Below are 17459 nucleotides of genomic sequence, written 5' to 3'. Positions count from 1 at the left end.
CCTGAAATAATACAATGTTTGCAACAGCTTCCATTTGCTATCACAAAAGTAGCAACTCTTCGCTAACAAATCAAAAACACAGATAACAAAAAATGGGCAGTCACATGCAAGTCTGTTAACTGTGAAAGGAGCGCACACAAGAAAACACACAGAGAAAACGAAACCACAGGCAAGCGACCGAAATGCCCCTCAGCACAGGTGAACTCGCACCTCACGTAGGCCAAGTTCACACACGTGGGACAGCCAGGTCACACACTAAAAACCGGCAGACCCTCTGTGGGGAGCCTCGTCTGACCTCACAGGGACAGCACAGTCCTACGAAAAGCAAGTCAGATGTCCTCCGACAGCTCTGCCCACACCAGGAAAGCTGGGCTCTTTCTTCTCCAGAGTTCAAAGGTTGCCACTGCCAGGAGGACTCTCCCGGCCAGCCGGGATGTGATGTGAATGCACATCAAGGCCCAGCTGGACTCCCATTGACCGGATTCAACTACTGCTGAGGAAACAGCTCAACTGAGGCCGGGAACCAAGCTTCCCCTGTCCGGCAGCCATTCTCCGGGGCGCGGGGGGGGGGGGGGGGGGGGGGGGGCCGGGTCAGGAGCTGTCGCTCCCCCCTCACGCTTCTTTATGACTTTGAGTCCACGCTGTGTTTTTCTCATCTTTGCTTACATGTGGATCCAGTAACCGCTGTCTTTTCCTAATGACGTCTACCCATACTGTGGTTCTTACTAGCAGTGCTCTAATGTGGGATCCAGTCCCTGAATTCTTTCCTGGTTCCTCAACTCTAAAATAAGCTTCCAGCGTCCAGCCCCATGATCTGTAGACACCTGGGCAGAGACCAGAGAAGAGGCTATGGAGGCAGCTCTCAGTTCTCTACAGCAAAAAGAGATGCGGCCTTGTTATGGCCAACACGAAGGGACTCCCATCTGTATCAAGTTGGCAGGAGAGTTAAACAGGAAACTTAGCTGGAAATAGGAAATAGTTTAATCTAAAATATTGCCATGTTGTAACTAAGGTCAAAGTGTCAGGGCAATAACACGCTGGTGATCTGACACTACTTTACCAAGGTCATTTCATCCATTCTATACTGACTGGTGCTTTACCAGAATGGCTTATTTTTATGCACTGCATCTAAAATGCCCACAAAACATGCACTTTTTCCCTATGCTTAACAATTAAAAAAAAAACAAACAGGAAGATTCTGCCCAGTTAAGTTTCAATTTAACGAGGATGTTTAGTAATTTAAGTAAGTACTGAACCAACAGGTGCATTGCTGATTTTTACCAAATTCCTTCTTGTATGTTGGTCAACTTCTTTCAGACCATGAAACTTTCAGGCCCAAATTAGCCACACTGGCATCTTCGTTGATCATGATCCAAACCATGACAAAACTAAAACTTCAACTTCAATTATGTGACACTCAACTCAGTTTTGAGACTAAAACTCTTTCCCTTTTTCTACCTGCTCAATATTCAAGTCCCTACAGACCCACCAGTTTTGGGACGCCTCCACGGCAGCCTCAAGCATTTGGAATCCCTTCGCCAGAGGAGGCAGTGGGCCTGCGACCGGCTACCGCACATTCCTTCGCACTAACAGCGCCTGCTGGTCCAGCTGAGCCAGGGGCAGCACCCGCTGGCAGGGGCAGCACCCGCCGGGGCCCAGGGAACCAAATACCTAGCTGCTGTTACTAATACTGTTACAGTGTTATTACTGGGAAAACAAAAAACAAAAAAAACATGCACACTCCGAATTTTATCATTTTATCCAAAGTGACAGGATAGTTGTAGCTTTACAGAAAAAAGGGGGAAATATTTGTTCCATAAAGTAAAAACGTGTAATTTTTGAGAAATCCTATTAGTCTTCTTAAATATGAAAATACATTGGTTATTTCTAAAAGATCACTAAATGGGGGTGCCGGGGTGGCTCAGTCGGTTGAGCATCCGACTTCAGCTCAGGTCATGATCTCACGGTTTGTGGGTTCGAGCCCCACGTCGGGCTGTGTGCTGACAGCTCAGGGCCTGGGGCCTCTTCGGATTCTGTGTCCCCCCCCCCCCCGCCCCTCCCCCACTTGCGCACACACTCTCTCAAAAATAAACACTGAAAAATTTATTTTAAAAAATAAAATAAAATATCGGTGAATGATCCCTTAATCATTAATATTTGTAGGTAATACATTTATCTCTGATTACGAATTATGATGTACACTTTTTAAGATTCTTACTATACTCTGACTTTTAAAGCTTTGCAACGGTCTTTTAAACATGAAAATCAACAGAAAGTGACGATCACAAGTCACCCAGCAAATGTTCTCCATGTTAAATGGTCATAAAAGCCAACGTCTGACTATGTTCCAACCCATTCGGAATATATGCGTTTCAAGGCACAATCTCTCGAGGCTGAATAGACAAGCTGTTGGCAACACCACTTTGTGGACGCAGCTGTGACACGAGTGTGTTAAGCGGTGGCCCGTGAGCATCGTACCTTCTTCTCTCTCATGCCGTCAGCCTGCACGGTCTCCAGGCGGGCTTTAAAGTGCTCGCAGTCCATTCTCAGTCGCTCTAAGTCTTGCTCTCTCCTTTCCAGGTCTAGAAAAAAGAGGCACAATACTCAATATCTCAATCACTACTCTTTGGTAAGAATCCATTTTGCCTAATCTTCTTTCAGGAAAAGCAGCACTGCTTGCTCACAACCAGTCCTTGACCCATATTCTAAGAGTCCTGCTCGTTTCGGTTTTCATCAGTTTGCAGCCCATAGCAGAAAGCACTATTTTTGTTGTTGTTTCTGGTCGTGTGTTTTTAAGACCTCGTTTTACTGCCAGACGTGTACTCGAGGCTTTAAGAAAGTGGGTTATTTAAAGGACTGAAGGCAGGGCTGAGAAGCCCGACTGTCTCGTGGCACAGACTTGTATCTGCTCCATAAAAAGCAGAAGGCAGCTCAGCGAGTAGACGGTGCCAGCCGGGGCTGATTCACAAAGCGCGTCTCACCAACTGGCAGACTGACTCAGGAGGAACAGCGGCAGTCAATGGAGGGTGGGAATAACGTGGTCACACAAAAAAGGCCACGGCGACAGCGTGGCACCACGGCATTCTTCCTCTCAACCACGTTCGCTTAGATGGTGATTCAAACAGCCAACACAATTCCCCAAAGACGTTCATGTTAATGAGTCTGAAATCAAAAGCATTATCAACTTTAAATAAAAGATATTATGACATTCATAAAGCAAAGAAGTCTAGAGCTTAAAATGTTAAGTGCCTCGACTTCAGGGACTGAGAAATCATCCATTTTTATGCTAATGTAAACCAAGATTTGAGGTGGAACACAGTCCACCTGTGTCCTGCTGTGTCCCTCGTCAGAGTTTCCTATTCGGAGGACTGAGTGGGGCCTGAAAACCTACACTTCCAGCAAGTTCCCAGGTGAGGCTGATACTGCTGATCTGGGAAGAGACTCTGAGAAAGACTGCTTCGGGACCACGGCCCGGCCTCTGGTCACTAACGAAATGAAATCGACACCCATCAGCACCAGCAAATGAGGGAGCCCGGCCACAGGAGCACGGGGTGTGGAGAAATGGAGGGTGGCGGGGGCAGCAGCCCGAAAACTGGTGCCTTCCCCTACCTGAGAGGGGAGGTGGCTTACAGCACTCCCCCCAGTGAAGTGCAGACCAGAGAGGGCTGTGGCTTCATAGCCCAGGGGTCTGACAAAGAGGGGACCACCAAGAACAGCAGGGGCATCCCAAAAGCTCTGGAGAAATGAATGGAGTCTGCATTTTCCAGGGGCCCATTACCCTAGAAGGGAGATTAGCACCTGAAGCTAATATTCAGTTACAGATTATGAAACTGGCCAGAACTTCTCACTGAAAATGTGTTTCTGAGAAACTATGTGAATATGGGACTATTTCTTCTCCCTTAAATCAGTTCTCTTTCTCCCCTTCTATAACATATCATGCCACAGCAGGATTTTCCCAATTCTACACTCTGCCCTACCAATTGTGGCCACCGAAGAAATCAATGATCAGTCAAATGCTTTATTGTTTTTTTTTAACGTTTATTTTTGAGAGAGAGAGAGAGAGAGACAGACAGAGCATGGGGGGGGGGGGGGGAGAGAGTGCAGACAGAGAGACACAGAATCTGAAGCAAGCTCTGGACTCAGAGCTGTCAGCACAGAGCCCAATGCGGGGCTTGAACTCACGAACGCTTAGATCATGACCTGAGTCGAAGCCAAACACTTAACCGACTGAGCCACCCAGGCACCCCTCAAGTACTATGCTTTAAAAAAACTACACAGTTGCCCTTTGTAACAAAGTTAAATTAAAACATATATTATTTACAATTATGAATGAACCATAAATTGCATATGGTAGAAAGAAAGAAAGAAAGAAAGAAAGAAAGAAAGAAAGAAAGAAAGAAAGAAAATCAAAAAAGGAACTAAATTAGTGGTGCAAATTTTTTCTTTGCAGTTCACTTTTACATTCTCTTGTATCATTAAGCGGTGTATCATTCAAACATGGCAAAGAAGATAGAAAATTACATCCTTACAAGCTTTACCATGTGTAAAATATGGAGGAATTAATTCTGACCACCCAGAAGATTTTCATTACAGTAACTTCATAATCTCTCGCTCTATATACCTGTATACAACTTTATCATAGGCTACCATAACACAGGACACGGTCAAAACGTCCCACTCTCCTACAGGTGCCCCACAGAATTCAAACTCAGCATCAGGGAAGCCACACCCGCCCACCATGAGCCCACCCCAGCCCCCGGAGGCAGAGGGTGCCTTTCTGCTGTCCGAGGCCGCCGCCTTGTGGCCGGATGGGAGCACTGCCACCACTGTCCAACAAAACCCCCACCTTGCCTTGTCAGTTTGGCCCCCAGCAGTGCCTGCGGTGTTTGCCAGAACAAACACCACAAGGGCAGGGATTTTCATGTTTTGTTTTCTGATACATCCCAAATCCCTAGAACAGCACACGGAATTTTATAAATATGTCACACAAATAAATTCCACTTCTCTACACATTCCTTCTGCTAATCCTTGAATAGAGAAAAATGCACAGCTACTTTGATTGTCTCGTTCTCATAATGAGAATATACCTTTTTTATGATTTTTTTAAATCCAGGGACAGAAAGAATATGGACAGTAAATGATCCACTATGTGTAACCAAGACATTATCCTACGCAGCCTCAATATCAGAATAGGATCACCCAGCCTAAGATTCTTTCAACTGCTCACCTTTAGTGTCCAGAATGAAGGAGAAACCTCCTCCATTTAACTGTTAACTAATTAAAAGAGCGGCCAAGACAGACCACCAATATATAAACACAATCTACGTCACAGGCTACTTCAACGTCGAACTGGTTTGAAACTTACAATCCTTTTTTGATAGTTCCAATAACATGAGAACGCCTGTATCTCTTAACGTTTAAGTTATTGGTGGGAAGGGTACAGTGAACTATTACAGGCAGGAGACAGAGCTATAACTGAAAAGCAGCATTTCTAAAACACTGAGCAAAGAAATGTAACCCACACAAGAGATCGATTTCCCTACCCTTTTTTGATCACCAGGTATGCTTATAATAAGCAAAGCAAACTATCAGTTGTTCCACGTACGTTAATACGAAAGTATTGTTTTTGATCAAAAGAGCCAAAAGTCTCAAATCCAAAATGAAAGCTTTTAAACAGCCCTTAACTTCTCCCTTTGCATCACTCTCCAATAGGTTCAGAAAAGGATTTACAGTTAGCCGCTACGGACTCCATTTACTTTGAACTGAGATTTGGAGGGTGTATAACAAAGCACCACAAACTGGGCGGCTTAGAACAGAAACGTCTCCTCTCCTAGTTCCGGAGGCCATGGGTCCAAGACCACAGTGTCAGCAGGCCCAGGCTCCCTCTGAAACCCGCGGGTGAGGATCCTCCCTGGCCTTCTCCAGCTTTCAGCAGCCCTGCTGTTCCAAAATTCCCATCCGCCTCCGCTGTCATTGGCCTTCTCCTGCTCTCTTCACATCAGCTTCCTCGTGTACATCTTCTTTCTCGGTGTCCAAATTTCCCTTTTGTAAGGACACCTGTCATACTGGATCGGGGCCCACCCTAAAGACCTTGTCTTATCTTAACATAATCAGCCTGTCAACAATGTAAGTTCAAAAAGTGATAAAATGAGAGTAGTTCAGAATTCATTTTTAAAAAAATCCTTCGTTTAAAGACATTACGTGAATCTGAAATCCTGCTACCCACTCTAAGCCAGAAAAACAACACTTTGATTAGCTGTCAAATTTTTAAAACAAATCAAAGGGGGTGGGGGGAAAGAGGTGGAACCGGAACATGGAAATCGCATTTTTTTCTCCTGCACTGCCAAAAACCTGCTCCCCAAACCACTCTTCTTTCTCTACCTTAAAGGCCACTGGAGTTGTCTCTTGTAGGAAGAAGAAAATGTGTGACCAACGGGAATTCGTTCTACTGTGGCACTGCCAATGGACGTGGCAGCACCTCGGATCACTAACTTCAACATCTGTGTGTTGGAGCCCCTTAGTCCACGGGTAAATGCCAAAGAAAAGGGGCCGGATTTCATCCTCTGTATGTCCGTACATTACCTAGCAACGCTTGGCAAACACCAGGCAGACAGGGCACCTCTACCTGAGTGACTCATCCACCACATTCGCTGGAAGACTTGAAAATAAACACCATCACAAAAAATAAGATCAATCTTGCCAAATTCAAATGAATTCTGTTAAAGCATTTCTCAAACTGTTGAGCTGGGAAACGTTTCATTTATTGGCATACAGAGATAATGTTAACGACTGCGTGTCGGGAGCGATTCGTTCAAATAACGTACGTCTCTGCCTTCTCCATCGCGGCTACGTCCCCCCTTCCTCTGTCCAAAAGCCCATTAGGTCTCTTTTCCTCTCTCCCAGTCCCCTGTGCTCTGGACCATCTCCACGTGCCCTTGAGATCCACTCTCCTCCGTGCTCTGTGCTCCAAGAGGCAAAAGTGAACACCCACAGCACCCAGGCTCCTGTTAGACCAGGACAGGGGCAGGGGCAAGAGGAGACACGCTGGGGCACTTACTCCCCACTGCATCATCGCTGCCCGTCTTCCAGTGGCAGCAACTCCCCTTCCGGGTGAGGCAGGCCCCTGCCCTCCTGCGCATCTGGAAGCTCTTGGGGAGGACCTGGAACCCCACTCCCCTAGCTCCCTAGCGTGGGTTCCCCAAACCTGGACCACACCCGTCCCTCCACAGCACGCTCCACGTTACCCCTTTTGTTCCTGCCAACACATGGGGAAAAGACACTCTGACATTATCTCATTTGGGTCACAATAAACTTTCTGTCGTATCAAATAATCTTTTTTTCTTTTTTAAGATTTTATTTTTGAGTCATCTCTCCACCCAACGCGGGGCCCGAACTCCCAACCCCAAGATGCGGCAAACCAGGCTCCACCTGCTGAGCCCGCTGGGCACCCCGATAATGCCCTGTTGGCACTCACTCTTCCTTCCATCCCACTCTTCGCGATTCTCTCTCTGGTTCACATTTCTGTGGCCCAGAAATTATCACTCTTCTCTGAGCTGTAAACAGAGGTCTTCCTCTTCTCATTAACACTAAACTCGGGAAATTAATCTCCAAACACCCGTCAACACTTGAGAGACCATGTGGTACTAGTGGTTTTCCACACCCGCTTCTAACAACCCAAGAGCACCTAAGGGACGCTTACGGCTCTGTGAACAGTTTTTCCACTTTACCAGGTTTTTTAAACTTTTTATTTGGAAACAATTTCAAACTTACGAAACATCACACAAATAAAAATCATACAAAGAATACCCACATTCCCTTTCCCCAGACTCATCTACTGGCAACATTTCACATCTGCTCATCCCTTGTACCACGGACAGACACACACGCAATACGCACTATGAGCCAGCTGAGGTAAGTTACATCTATCACAGCCCTTTACTTCTAAATACTTCAGTGGGTATTTCCCAGGAATAGGGATGTCCTAGACACCTACTCTATACAGTTGTCAACTTCAGAAAAATTAATACCTCTATCTAATCTGCCACCGACATTCAAATTCTCTCAAATGACCCCAAACCGTCCTTTATAGCATTTTCTTCCTTCAAGGCACAACAACCAGTCAAGTGTCAGGAATTGCCTTCGACTGTCATTGTATCTTTGGCCTCCTTTAATCTGGAACATCTCCATAGTCTGTCTTTCTTGTAGGACATTACCAAATGTTTTTAACAATTTAAAAATCACAACCACATATATGGAAGGACTTACATTTCCAGCTATAATGGTGAGGGAACAGATCAATCTACCCACCAAGAATAATTACAAAACCAGAACTTAAAAAAATGGACTCCTCTGAAAGTATGTGAAAGCTCCTGAGTCACACAGGCCTTTAGGCTATAGGACCCAGAGACGAGGAAAGTGCCCTGAGGTACAGGACCCCAGCTTCCCACTTCATTCTTCCCAAAGACCCTGGCATAATCCAAAGCAGCACAGGGAAAGAGGCAGCAAAGCTGGGCAGAGCAGCCAGTGGTGGCACAGAGCTGGGAAATGAAAATAAATTCCAGAGCTATCAGACAGCCAAGACTTAGGGTGGGCCATGATCCCAGAGGAGACAGGAGCACAGAAAAATGAGCTGATGTCGGAGCTGTCTCTCTCCTGCAGGCACTCAGCAGAGCATAAGCAGAACACAGAGGCTGTAGAGGAAAGCAGACAGTGAGGGGGGAGGCGGGGGCACCACTTGCTGGAGAAAAATACCATCACCGAAAGTCTCTATAAGTTTCACTTAAAAACTCCCCTAATCAATAAAAAATTACAAAGACTACCAAGAGGGAAATTAGACAATACAAGCAGATCAACAGGTGATCCAGATATTAGAATTATCAGATTCAAGGGCACCGGGGAGGGCTCAGTTGGTTAGGCGTCCAACTTCGGCTCGGGTCAAGATCTCAGTTTGTAGGTTCGAGCCCCACATCAGGCTCTGTGCTGACAGCTCGGAGCCTGGAGCCTGCTTCGGATTCTGTGTCTCCCTCTCTCTGCCCCTCCCTAACTCACACTCTGTCTCTTTTCCTCTCTAAAAAATAAATTTTAAAAAGTAAAAGGTAAAAAATAGAATTATCAGATTCAGACTTTAAAATAACTGTAATTAATGTTACAGGAAAAAAAAGGCAAAAACAGAATTTCATCAGGGAGCTACAATAAAACACAACCAAGTGGGTATCAATATAAAAACTAATAAATACTAATCCTAAGTTACATAAAAAAAATAACAGAACTAATAAAGAATTCAGAATCAAATTCACACATACACAGCCATTTACAACAAAGCCGTCTCTGTACTAAAGGAAGGAAAGACTGTCTTTTTAATAAATGGGGCTGGGTCAGTTGGCCACATATGTCTAGTGACTATTTTTTTTTAATTTTTTTAAATGTTTTTATTTATTTTTGAGACAGAGAGAAACAGAGCATGAGCACGGGAGGGGCAGAGAGAGAGGGAGACACAGAATCCGAAGCAGGCTCCAGGCTCTGAGCTGTCAGCACAGAGCCCGACGCGGGGCTCGAACTCACGGACTGCAAGATCATGACCTGAGCTGAAGTCAGACGATTAACCAATTGAGCCACCCAGGCGTTTCCCCCCCCCCTTTTTTTTTTTCAATTTTTGTCTAGTGACTATTTTTTAAATAGACAGGGACAGCATGAATTATACAAGAACTTCATCATCACAGAAAGTTCTATTGGACAATGCCAACAGAGACAAGATGTTGCTGCACAGGTGCAGCAGCAGGTGCTGTATTTTAAAGTACACAAAATAACTTGTTTCTATTGCTAAAGAAAATTAGTCAAATATCTCTCCAGTATATCATGGCCACACTAGTTTGTATTCATTACTGATATTCAAGGAACAAAACAAGGCTGGTTCACAATATTAACACGGTAATAGATAAATAAACACATTTCAGTAAAATTTAAAAGGTTAAAACTAATGTTGCAGATTTTAAAACGTTAGAAATAAGACTGCAATTTATGTTTGGTGTCAACACGAAAAATTATACGATCACAACTCAAGACTCTGAGATCTGACTGCCACTAAGACATCAAGTTGTTTTTAAATTGTATCACCTAACATCTCAAAGGCAACCTACGTGTTTGAAAAGTGGTCTATAGGACAATGGAGATTGAAACAGGCTGAATGTGGTGCTGGGAAAACTGGACAACAACATGCAGAAAAATGAACCTGGACCACTTACGCCATACACAAAAATAAACTCAAAATGGATGAAAGACCTAAATGTGAGACAGGAAACCATCAAAATCCTAGAGAAGAACACAGGCAACCATCTCTCTGACCTCAGCCACAGCAACTTCTTACTCGACATGTCTCCTGAGGCAAGGGAAACAAAAGCAAAAATGAACTATTGGGACCTCTTCAAGACAAGAAGTTTCTGCACAGTAAAGGAAATAATCAACAAAACTAAAAGGCAACTGACAGAATGGGAGAAGATATTCACAAATGTCATATCGGATAAAGCGTTAGTATCCAAAAATCTGTAAGAACTTACCAAACTCCACACCCAAAAAACAAATAATCCAGTGAAGAAATGGGCAAAAGACATGAATAGACACTTCTCCAAAGAAGACATCCAGATGGCCGACAGACACATGAAAAAACGCACATCGCTCAACCTCAGGGAAATCAAAACCACAATGAGATACCACCTTACACCTGTCAGAATGGCTAAAATGAACTCAGGAAACTATAGATCCTGGCAAGGATGTGGAGAAACAGAAACCCTCTTGCACTGCTGGTGGGTATGTAAGCTGGTGCAGCCACTCTGGAAAACAGTATGAAGGTTCCTCAAAAAATTAAAAATACAACTACCCTACGACCCAGCAATTGCACTACTAGGCATTTATCCAAGAGATACAGGTGTGCTGTTTCAAAGGGACACATGCACCCCCATGTTTACAACACCACCATCAACAATAACTTAAGTATGGAAAGAGCCCAAATGTCCATCGATGGATGAATGGATAAAGATGTGGTATATATAAATACATATATGTATCTATATCTACAGAAGTATCTACAGATACACACACACACACACACACACACACACACACACACAATGGAGTATTACTCGGCAATCAAAAAGAATGAAATCTGGCCATTTGCAACTACGTGGATGGAACTAGAGAGTATTATGCTAAGTGTAACTAGTCAGTCAGAGAAAGACAAAAACCATATGACTTCATTCACATGAGGACTTTAAGAGACAAAACAGATGAACATAAGGGAAGGGAAACAAAAATAACATAAAAACAGGGAGGGACACAAACCTTAAGAGACTCTTAAATACAGAGAACTGAGGTTGCTGGAGGGGTGGGGTGGGGGGATGGGCATCAAGGAGGGCACTTGTTGGGCTGAGCGCAGTGTTAAGTGTAAGTGATGAATCACTCAATTCTACTCTTGGAACCATTGTTACGCTATATGTTAAGTAACTTGGAGAAAAGAAAAGAGGCTGAGTGACTTTTTCACTGTTTCTCTAAGTGAACCAGTGCCAATCAAGAAAGACAAGGAATTATCAGACCTTGTGACGTAATTATGAAACCAAAGTACCTAACCCTGATTTCAAGCTTCGAGATCGGTATAACTGAAAAACACCCTGAGGTTGCACAGCAAAAGGTTTAAAATCTTGACCATTCTTGATTTACGTCAAAGTCCACTTTGGTCCTTTCTCCCAGCACCGAGGGGCCTATGGCACCTTAGCTTCATGAGATAGCAAGCAAGTTGGACAGAAGAGAACGCAGACACCGGGCGAGAAGTAACCTCAGGACCAAATATTCAGGCACAGAGAATAAAATGGGAGGCAAAAACAGGGGCCCTGCCCTCCCACCCATTCTCACCGTAAGATGAGAATAAAACTTTATCGGAAGGAAAAGAACGGTGTGCTACGACATCTAACGGGACTAACAGGAAGACAGATCTTATCTAGACAGTCACATAAGAAAGTGAATCTGAACCTGAGTCTAAGTCCAATAACAAAATCTTTTAAGCCATGGTACAGTTTTGCTTAGGTTTTCGGGCGGTATTGCTTTCTTGGGGAAGAGGGTGTTTTTCTGGTCTTTATCCTAAAAGCAACGAGAAGCCATTGAAGAATTAAGCAGGGGAATGACACAAGCTAACAACGGTTAAAAACTGCACGGGCTGCAGTGCACACGACAGACTGGAAAGTGACGACACGTGGACGCTGCCAGGAGGCAGAGCTTCAGGCAAAACACGAAACAACAAGACAACAGTGTCCTGGGCTCGGATCGGTGGTGGCCGTGGCCGTGGCAGTGAAGGCAGGCTAGTGAATTCAGGATGCATCCATGAGTGGCAACGTACAGGACTTAATGGGACGAGAGATTGGGGGTGCGGGGGAGGAGAGGCGGACAGTGAGGAGGATCCCAGGTCTCTAGGCGGATGGAGGTGCTGGGGAGGCTGAGCCAGCCCAGCGTGGGGTGGGGTAGGAGGATGGATACCACGAGTCAGAGGTCAGAAAGTAGCAATGTGTCCTGCAGTTTGTTAGGCTGGGCTAACAAACATATAGAGCCAGCTGCCAAGTTAACGGGAAAGAACACACTGCAATGTCTTAACAACCCCTCTCTCGGTGACCACTCATTCATACAAAGCTTGTTTTGTAAAATCCCAGACTATCAGAAATTCTGCTGTTTGGAATTATACCACTAAAAAGAAAACATCCTCCTGTTCCCTGCACAATCAAAGTCACTGGGACACAGAGCAGCAGCCTTGATTTCCTGCTGGCTGCAGAGCTTCAAATAAGGCACTTCAGACACGATGTTCCACATCTATCTACATTTTGTGGTTTTCAAAGACAAGGCCCGGGTCCACTGTAGTAGGATATGGTGACAGCCCCACACACGGCCCGATTTTACTTGGAGCCCATCAAAACATGTTTAAGGTGCACTTCACCTGAACTCCGTCCCTCCCCAAATCCCTCGGCAATGCCGGCCTTTTGTTGTCAAGAGGCCCACCGTTCCTCTGCTGTGTGGTCTCCCTCGTCGGGCTGCGGGTCCCTCCTGATGGCTGCAGGCTGGCTACTTGTAAGACAAATAGTGAGAATTGGAAACTATCGTTAAAAAAAAGCAAGAAGAAACACCAAGGAGGAGTCGGATACAGGACCGCAAGCCTGGGGGTCTGGGCCGAGCCGAGGACCAGAGATCAACCCGGGAGCCACTGGCATGGAGACAGACATGAAGCTGTGTGTGCAGGCGACCACCCACGGAAAAGCCACGGAGTGAGGGGAGAAGGGGCCTAGGCCTGAACCTCAGGCAGCTCCACTAGTCGAAAGGCTGCCGCAGAGGAGGACACATCGGCAAAGCAGGCCAAGACAGAATGGCCAGAGAGCGGGAAGAGATGGCCGCGGGGCCTGAGGAAGACCAGGGGATGGGCGGGAAGAGCTCCCAAAGCCTGTGATCGAGTCACCGCGGATGCTTCTGTGGCCCTCGCTCCTGCACGCACCTCAATCTGACGTGGTGTCTCTAAAGACTGACTCATGCTTAAAAAAAAAAAAAAGAAAAAAAAAAGCAATGCTCTTCCTCATCTCTGCCTTTAAAAAGAAAAAAAAAAAAAAAAAGACTGACTCGTGCTGACCAATCCGTGAGACCCTGAGCGCAGGTTGACTACCCCGCGGAGAGACATAACCACCCAGCACGCTGACATACCCTGCTACGGGTCGGCACGTCGCCTCCCCAAAGACAAACGCGTGCGGCGAGGGACTGCTCTCCGAGGGTCGTCGGAGGAGCACGGGACCAGAAGCAGGGACTCAGAGGCCAGTGACCTGCAGCGACAGCGTAACCAGTGACACGAGCACATGCGGCAGGGTCCCAGCGGGAAACAGAGGTCCAGATGTTGAGATGCACGGAAAGGACTACTTACAGAGAGGAGAGCGGCATAGGGGACACAACGGGGTTGCTGAGGCACCCAGAAACTAGCGACAGCGCACCCGACGAGGGAATGGGAGAGACTCGGCGGGAGCTGAGACCGTCTCCGGGGCCCTGAGGTGGAAGCCACGGCTGTGGAGGCCACAGGAGGAAACACCCCAACCCCTGTCTCCGCCCCTGACGCCTTCCACTGGTGAGCCCCGGGCAGCCAGCAAGAAGTCAGAGGCGGGCAGTCCGCAGGAGCCCACTGCTGGGGGCGCACAGCACAGGGCAGAGGAGAGCGGGTCTGAGGATTCCAAAGAGAAAACAAACAGGGCAGGGAACTCCGGCAGGCATGCGCGTTTCCCCGTCCAGCGGACGCGGCTGCGCCCTCCGCCGGGGACACGCGCGCAAACCCGGCGTGCCATCCCCACACCTTCTCGTCGGCACTAGCGCGGGGGACCTGCGGCCTTCCTAGAGACCACCGGGGATGGTGAGCGGTCCGACGCAGTGTGGCGCGTCAGCCTGGAGCGCCGCGGGCGGACTCAGCTATAATTCGGCCTCAGCTACGCAAGCGCAGAGTCAGCCCCAGAGGCTGCCTTGAGGACGTCAACGGGCGCCCAGACTGCTACCCGACGGGCAGCCCAGCTCACATCTCCAACTCTGAACGGACAAGTCCTGGCAGTCCCGCACTTCAATCAGGGCCAGACACGGACCTGTCCGTCCACCCAGAGACAAGTACGCACGCGCCGGTCTCTCCACACACGCTTAACTCCATGCAAGCCGTCCACGGGGCAAGATCTTCAACTGCCGCGCTTAATTTTCAGAGCAGCGCTTTTCAATGACAAAAGCGTCACCCGTGTTTGCCAGGGACGGGAGGTGGAGGGGAAGAGACGCTGGTGCGATACTCCGGAAGAGCTGGCAGCCCTTCTTCCAACACGAGCTTAGGCGTCTGAGCCCCTCATGTGAGGGCACCTCTGTTCCTTAGGTCTTATCTGACTCTCCCAAAAGGAATTACAAGGACTGTAGCAGCACCTCGAGGCGTGTTCACAGTTGCCCCACGGTTGTTAACGGGAGACTGGTCTGCTGGAACAGACAGCGTCGCCGTCGATGGCTGCTAAGGGTAAGACTCACTTTTCTCTACAATCTTTAACTTCTGGAAGCTTTCCAGCACTTCCCCATTTAGAATTCTGGGCAAGAAGTCCCGGATTTGCATTACTTCAGTCGTCAGGCGTTCCAGGTCCTTCTTTCTGACTTTCACAAATTCTTCTTTAGATCCCACCTGCTGAAACAACAAGCAGATCTTAAGATTATTAACATTCCTCTGTGGAGGACAACGACCCGACCCACAGCCCTAGGCAGCCTCCTTTCCTTAGCGCCTCTACGTTCCTGAAGGTTTCCGTAGCAGGGCTCTGCTCTACCCAGCCCGCCCTCTGCTCCGTAGGGTACATCTTGACAGCTGGAGCCACAGGCTGCAAGGGGAAGCCAGTTTTTGTCTTCTCCCTGCACCGAGGCCTGAAGCCATCCTCCTGAAAGCCAAGGACAGGCCCGGCACCCGGCTCCTCGGGAGCAACGGGAAGGTCACTGCACTCCTGCTGGGGGCACCTGGCCTGCGGGGGGGGTCATCTCACTTGGCATCCCCAACCCCTCAAGGTTGTCCGGGTCACGAGCAGAGGCACAGGCAGGTTAAGTGACCTCCTTAGGGTAACGCCGTTAACGGGACAGAACCGGACCGTGAACCCGGGTCTCTCCCGCATCACCTGCTGTGGAGGCGACAGCGTGGCGACCTGTGGCCTGCGTTCTCCCTGCACCTTGCACTGAGCCTTGGAAGGCGCGTTAGGGCCTTGCGAGGAGAGCCGGGCTCGGACCGCATGTCCCGCCGCCGCGCCCACGGCCCCCGCGCGGGGGTCCCCGCCACGCCTCCAGCCCCCCGCCCGGGCCACGCTGCCCCGCGGACGAGGCCCAGGGCTGTCCAAGGAGCCCTGGGCAAGCCCAGGAGGGCAGCCACACGGCGCGAGAAAGAGAATGGCGGCCGCCCGGACCCCTCACTGACCCGTGAGGCCTCCTCAGCGCCGCCTGCCTCGCCCATGGCCGCCGCAGCCAAAGCTCCGTGCGCCTGCGCGGCGGCGCGCCCTCTGACCCCCTCACGCCAGAAAGAGCGGGAACGTATCCACGCCGGGGGTGGTCAGGACGGCGAGCCACGAGGCTCAAACCTCGCAGAGTTCGCGCTGCATTTTCGGTCTTACGGACGAGGGTTGGGCATGGTGAGATCCCGCGTCGGCTCTCCTGGCTTAGCCGGGGCTTTAAACTCGTTAACTGCAAAATAGAAGTACAGTGAAACCCAAGTGTAAGTGTCAAGTTAAATAAGTCAAATCGGGATTGGGCCTTTCCTGTTTGGCAAGGGACGCTAGACCAACGGGCTGTGTGTTCAAAGGAACAGCCGCCAAGCAGCCGGCGGCCATGCTCCCACGCAGGGCTCTAAGCTCCAATAGCAAGGCTCGAAACTCTCCGACAACAGACTCCTCGCGAAGTCAGCCCTGGATAGGGAAGGTCAGTCTAGCCAGCTGGCTAAATAACTGAGACGACCACCATATAAGATGCCACCTAGTCCATTTACTTGCCCCAGTAGGACCACTAAATTCACAAAATAGGGTGCAGCCTGTAGGTTCAAATGTACTGGGTTACTACGATAACTAAGACGTCGTTTATTTCTAAGCTGGCAGGAAGCCAACACTGCCAGAGTTCCCTGAATGCTCTCCAGGCCTAAGGATGGACTCACAAGCACTCCCTCCAAACTCCTGCCCCACACCGGGACCTGCCCCTGCCATCCTCTGCATTGGGACCTGACCCTGTCCCTACCATTCCCTGCACCGGGACCTGCCCTGTCCCTGGACCTGCCCTGCCCCTGCTATCCTCTGTACCAGGACCTGCCCCTGCCATCCTCTGCACTGGGACCCGACCCTGGCCCTACCATCCCCTGCACCAGGACCTACCCTGTCCCTGGACCTGCCCTGCCCCTGTACCAGGACTTGTCTTTGCCCTGGGACCTGTCCCGGGACCTGGACATTGGGAGACGCTGGAGGGCCCTGCCTCCGCCAGCAGCAGAGGCTCAGACCTGGACCCCGTCAAGACGGCCCCTTAATGGGGCTGTCCCCAACATCCCGCCAAAAACCCCAAGGACTGCCATCTTCTCAGTCTCCACCCGGCAGAGGCGGCTCGAGGAGTCCAATACAATTAAAAACTCAGTGCTATCTCGTAGGTGAGTAATCGATCGGATGGAGATTTGTAGAGTGAGTTTAAAGATTGTAGACTACGGCCATCCATCTCTTCCCGGCCAAGACCCATCGCTAGCTAACCTCGCCGCCAAACGCCCAGAGATGTGGCGACAAGAGACAGCGGAGGCGCAGGAGAGCGAAACCGAGACGGAACTCGAGCTGGGCTGCACCGCCCACTGCCTGGGTCTGCCGCGCTCGCACCCAGAACGCGCTGCGAGCGGTGGCCGGCGCCTTTGTGACGCCATCAGCCCGCGCGCCGCCCCC

The 17459-nt window shown here is 48.8% G+C and overlaps 1 protein-coding gene across 4 annotated transcripts in view; it reads right to left on the bottom strand.

The window, feature by feature from the left end:
- The window catches only part of LOC122230164 (heat shock transcription factor 2 binding protein), a 93345-nt gene extending 75961 nt beyond the window's left edge, over positions 1–17384 (bottom strand). For 3 of the 4 annotated variants that reach the window (XM_042955868.1, XM_042955870.1, XM_042955871.1), the window contains exons 1-4: positions 17277–17384; positions 15974–16236; positions 15055–15205; positions 2479–2582 (exon numbers count right to left, since the gene is read on the bottom strand). In XM_042955868.1, coding sequence (XP_042811802.1) covers positions 2479–2582; positions 15055–15205; positions 15974–16009 — 291 coding nt within the window. In that variant the 5' untranslated portion in view covers positions 16010–16236; positions 17277–17384. The remainder of the gene's footprint in view (positions 1–2478; positions 2583–15054; positions 15206–15973; positions 16237–17276) is intronic. The other variant, XM_042955869.1, reaches the window with a different exon arrangement.
- Between the last annotated feature and the right edge of the window lie 75 nt (positions 17385–17459).

This window comes from Panthera leo, chromosome C2 (assembly GCF_018350215.1).
Source record: "Panthera leo isolate Ple1 chromosome C2, P.leo_Ple1_pat1.1, whole genome shotgun sequence".
NCBI lineage: Eukaryota > Metazoa > Chordata > Mammalia > Carnivora > Felidae > Panthera > Panthera leo.
The sequence above is the reverse complement of the archived record's forward strand: the minus strand, read 5'-3'. Positions and strand labels throughout refer to the sequence as shown.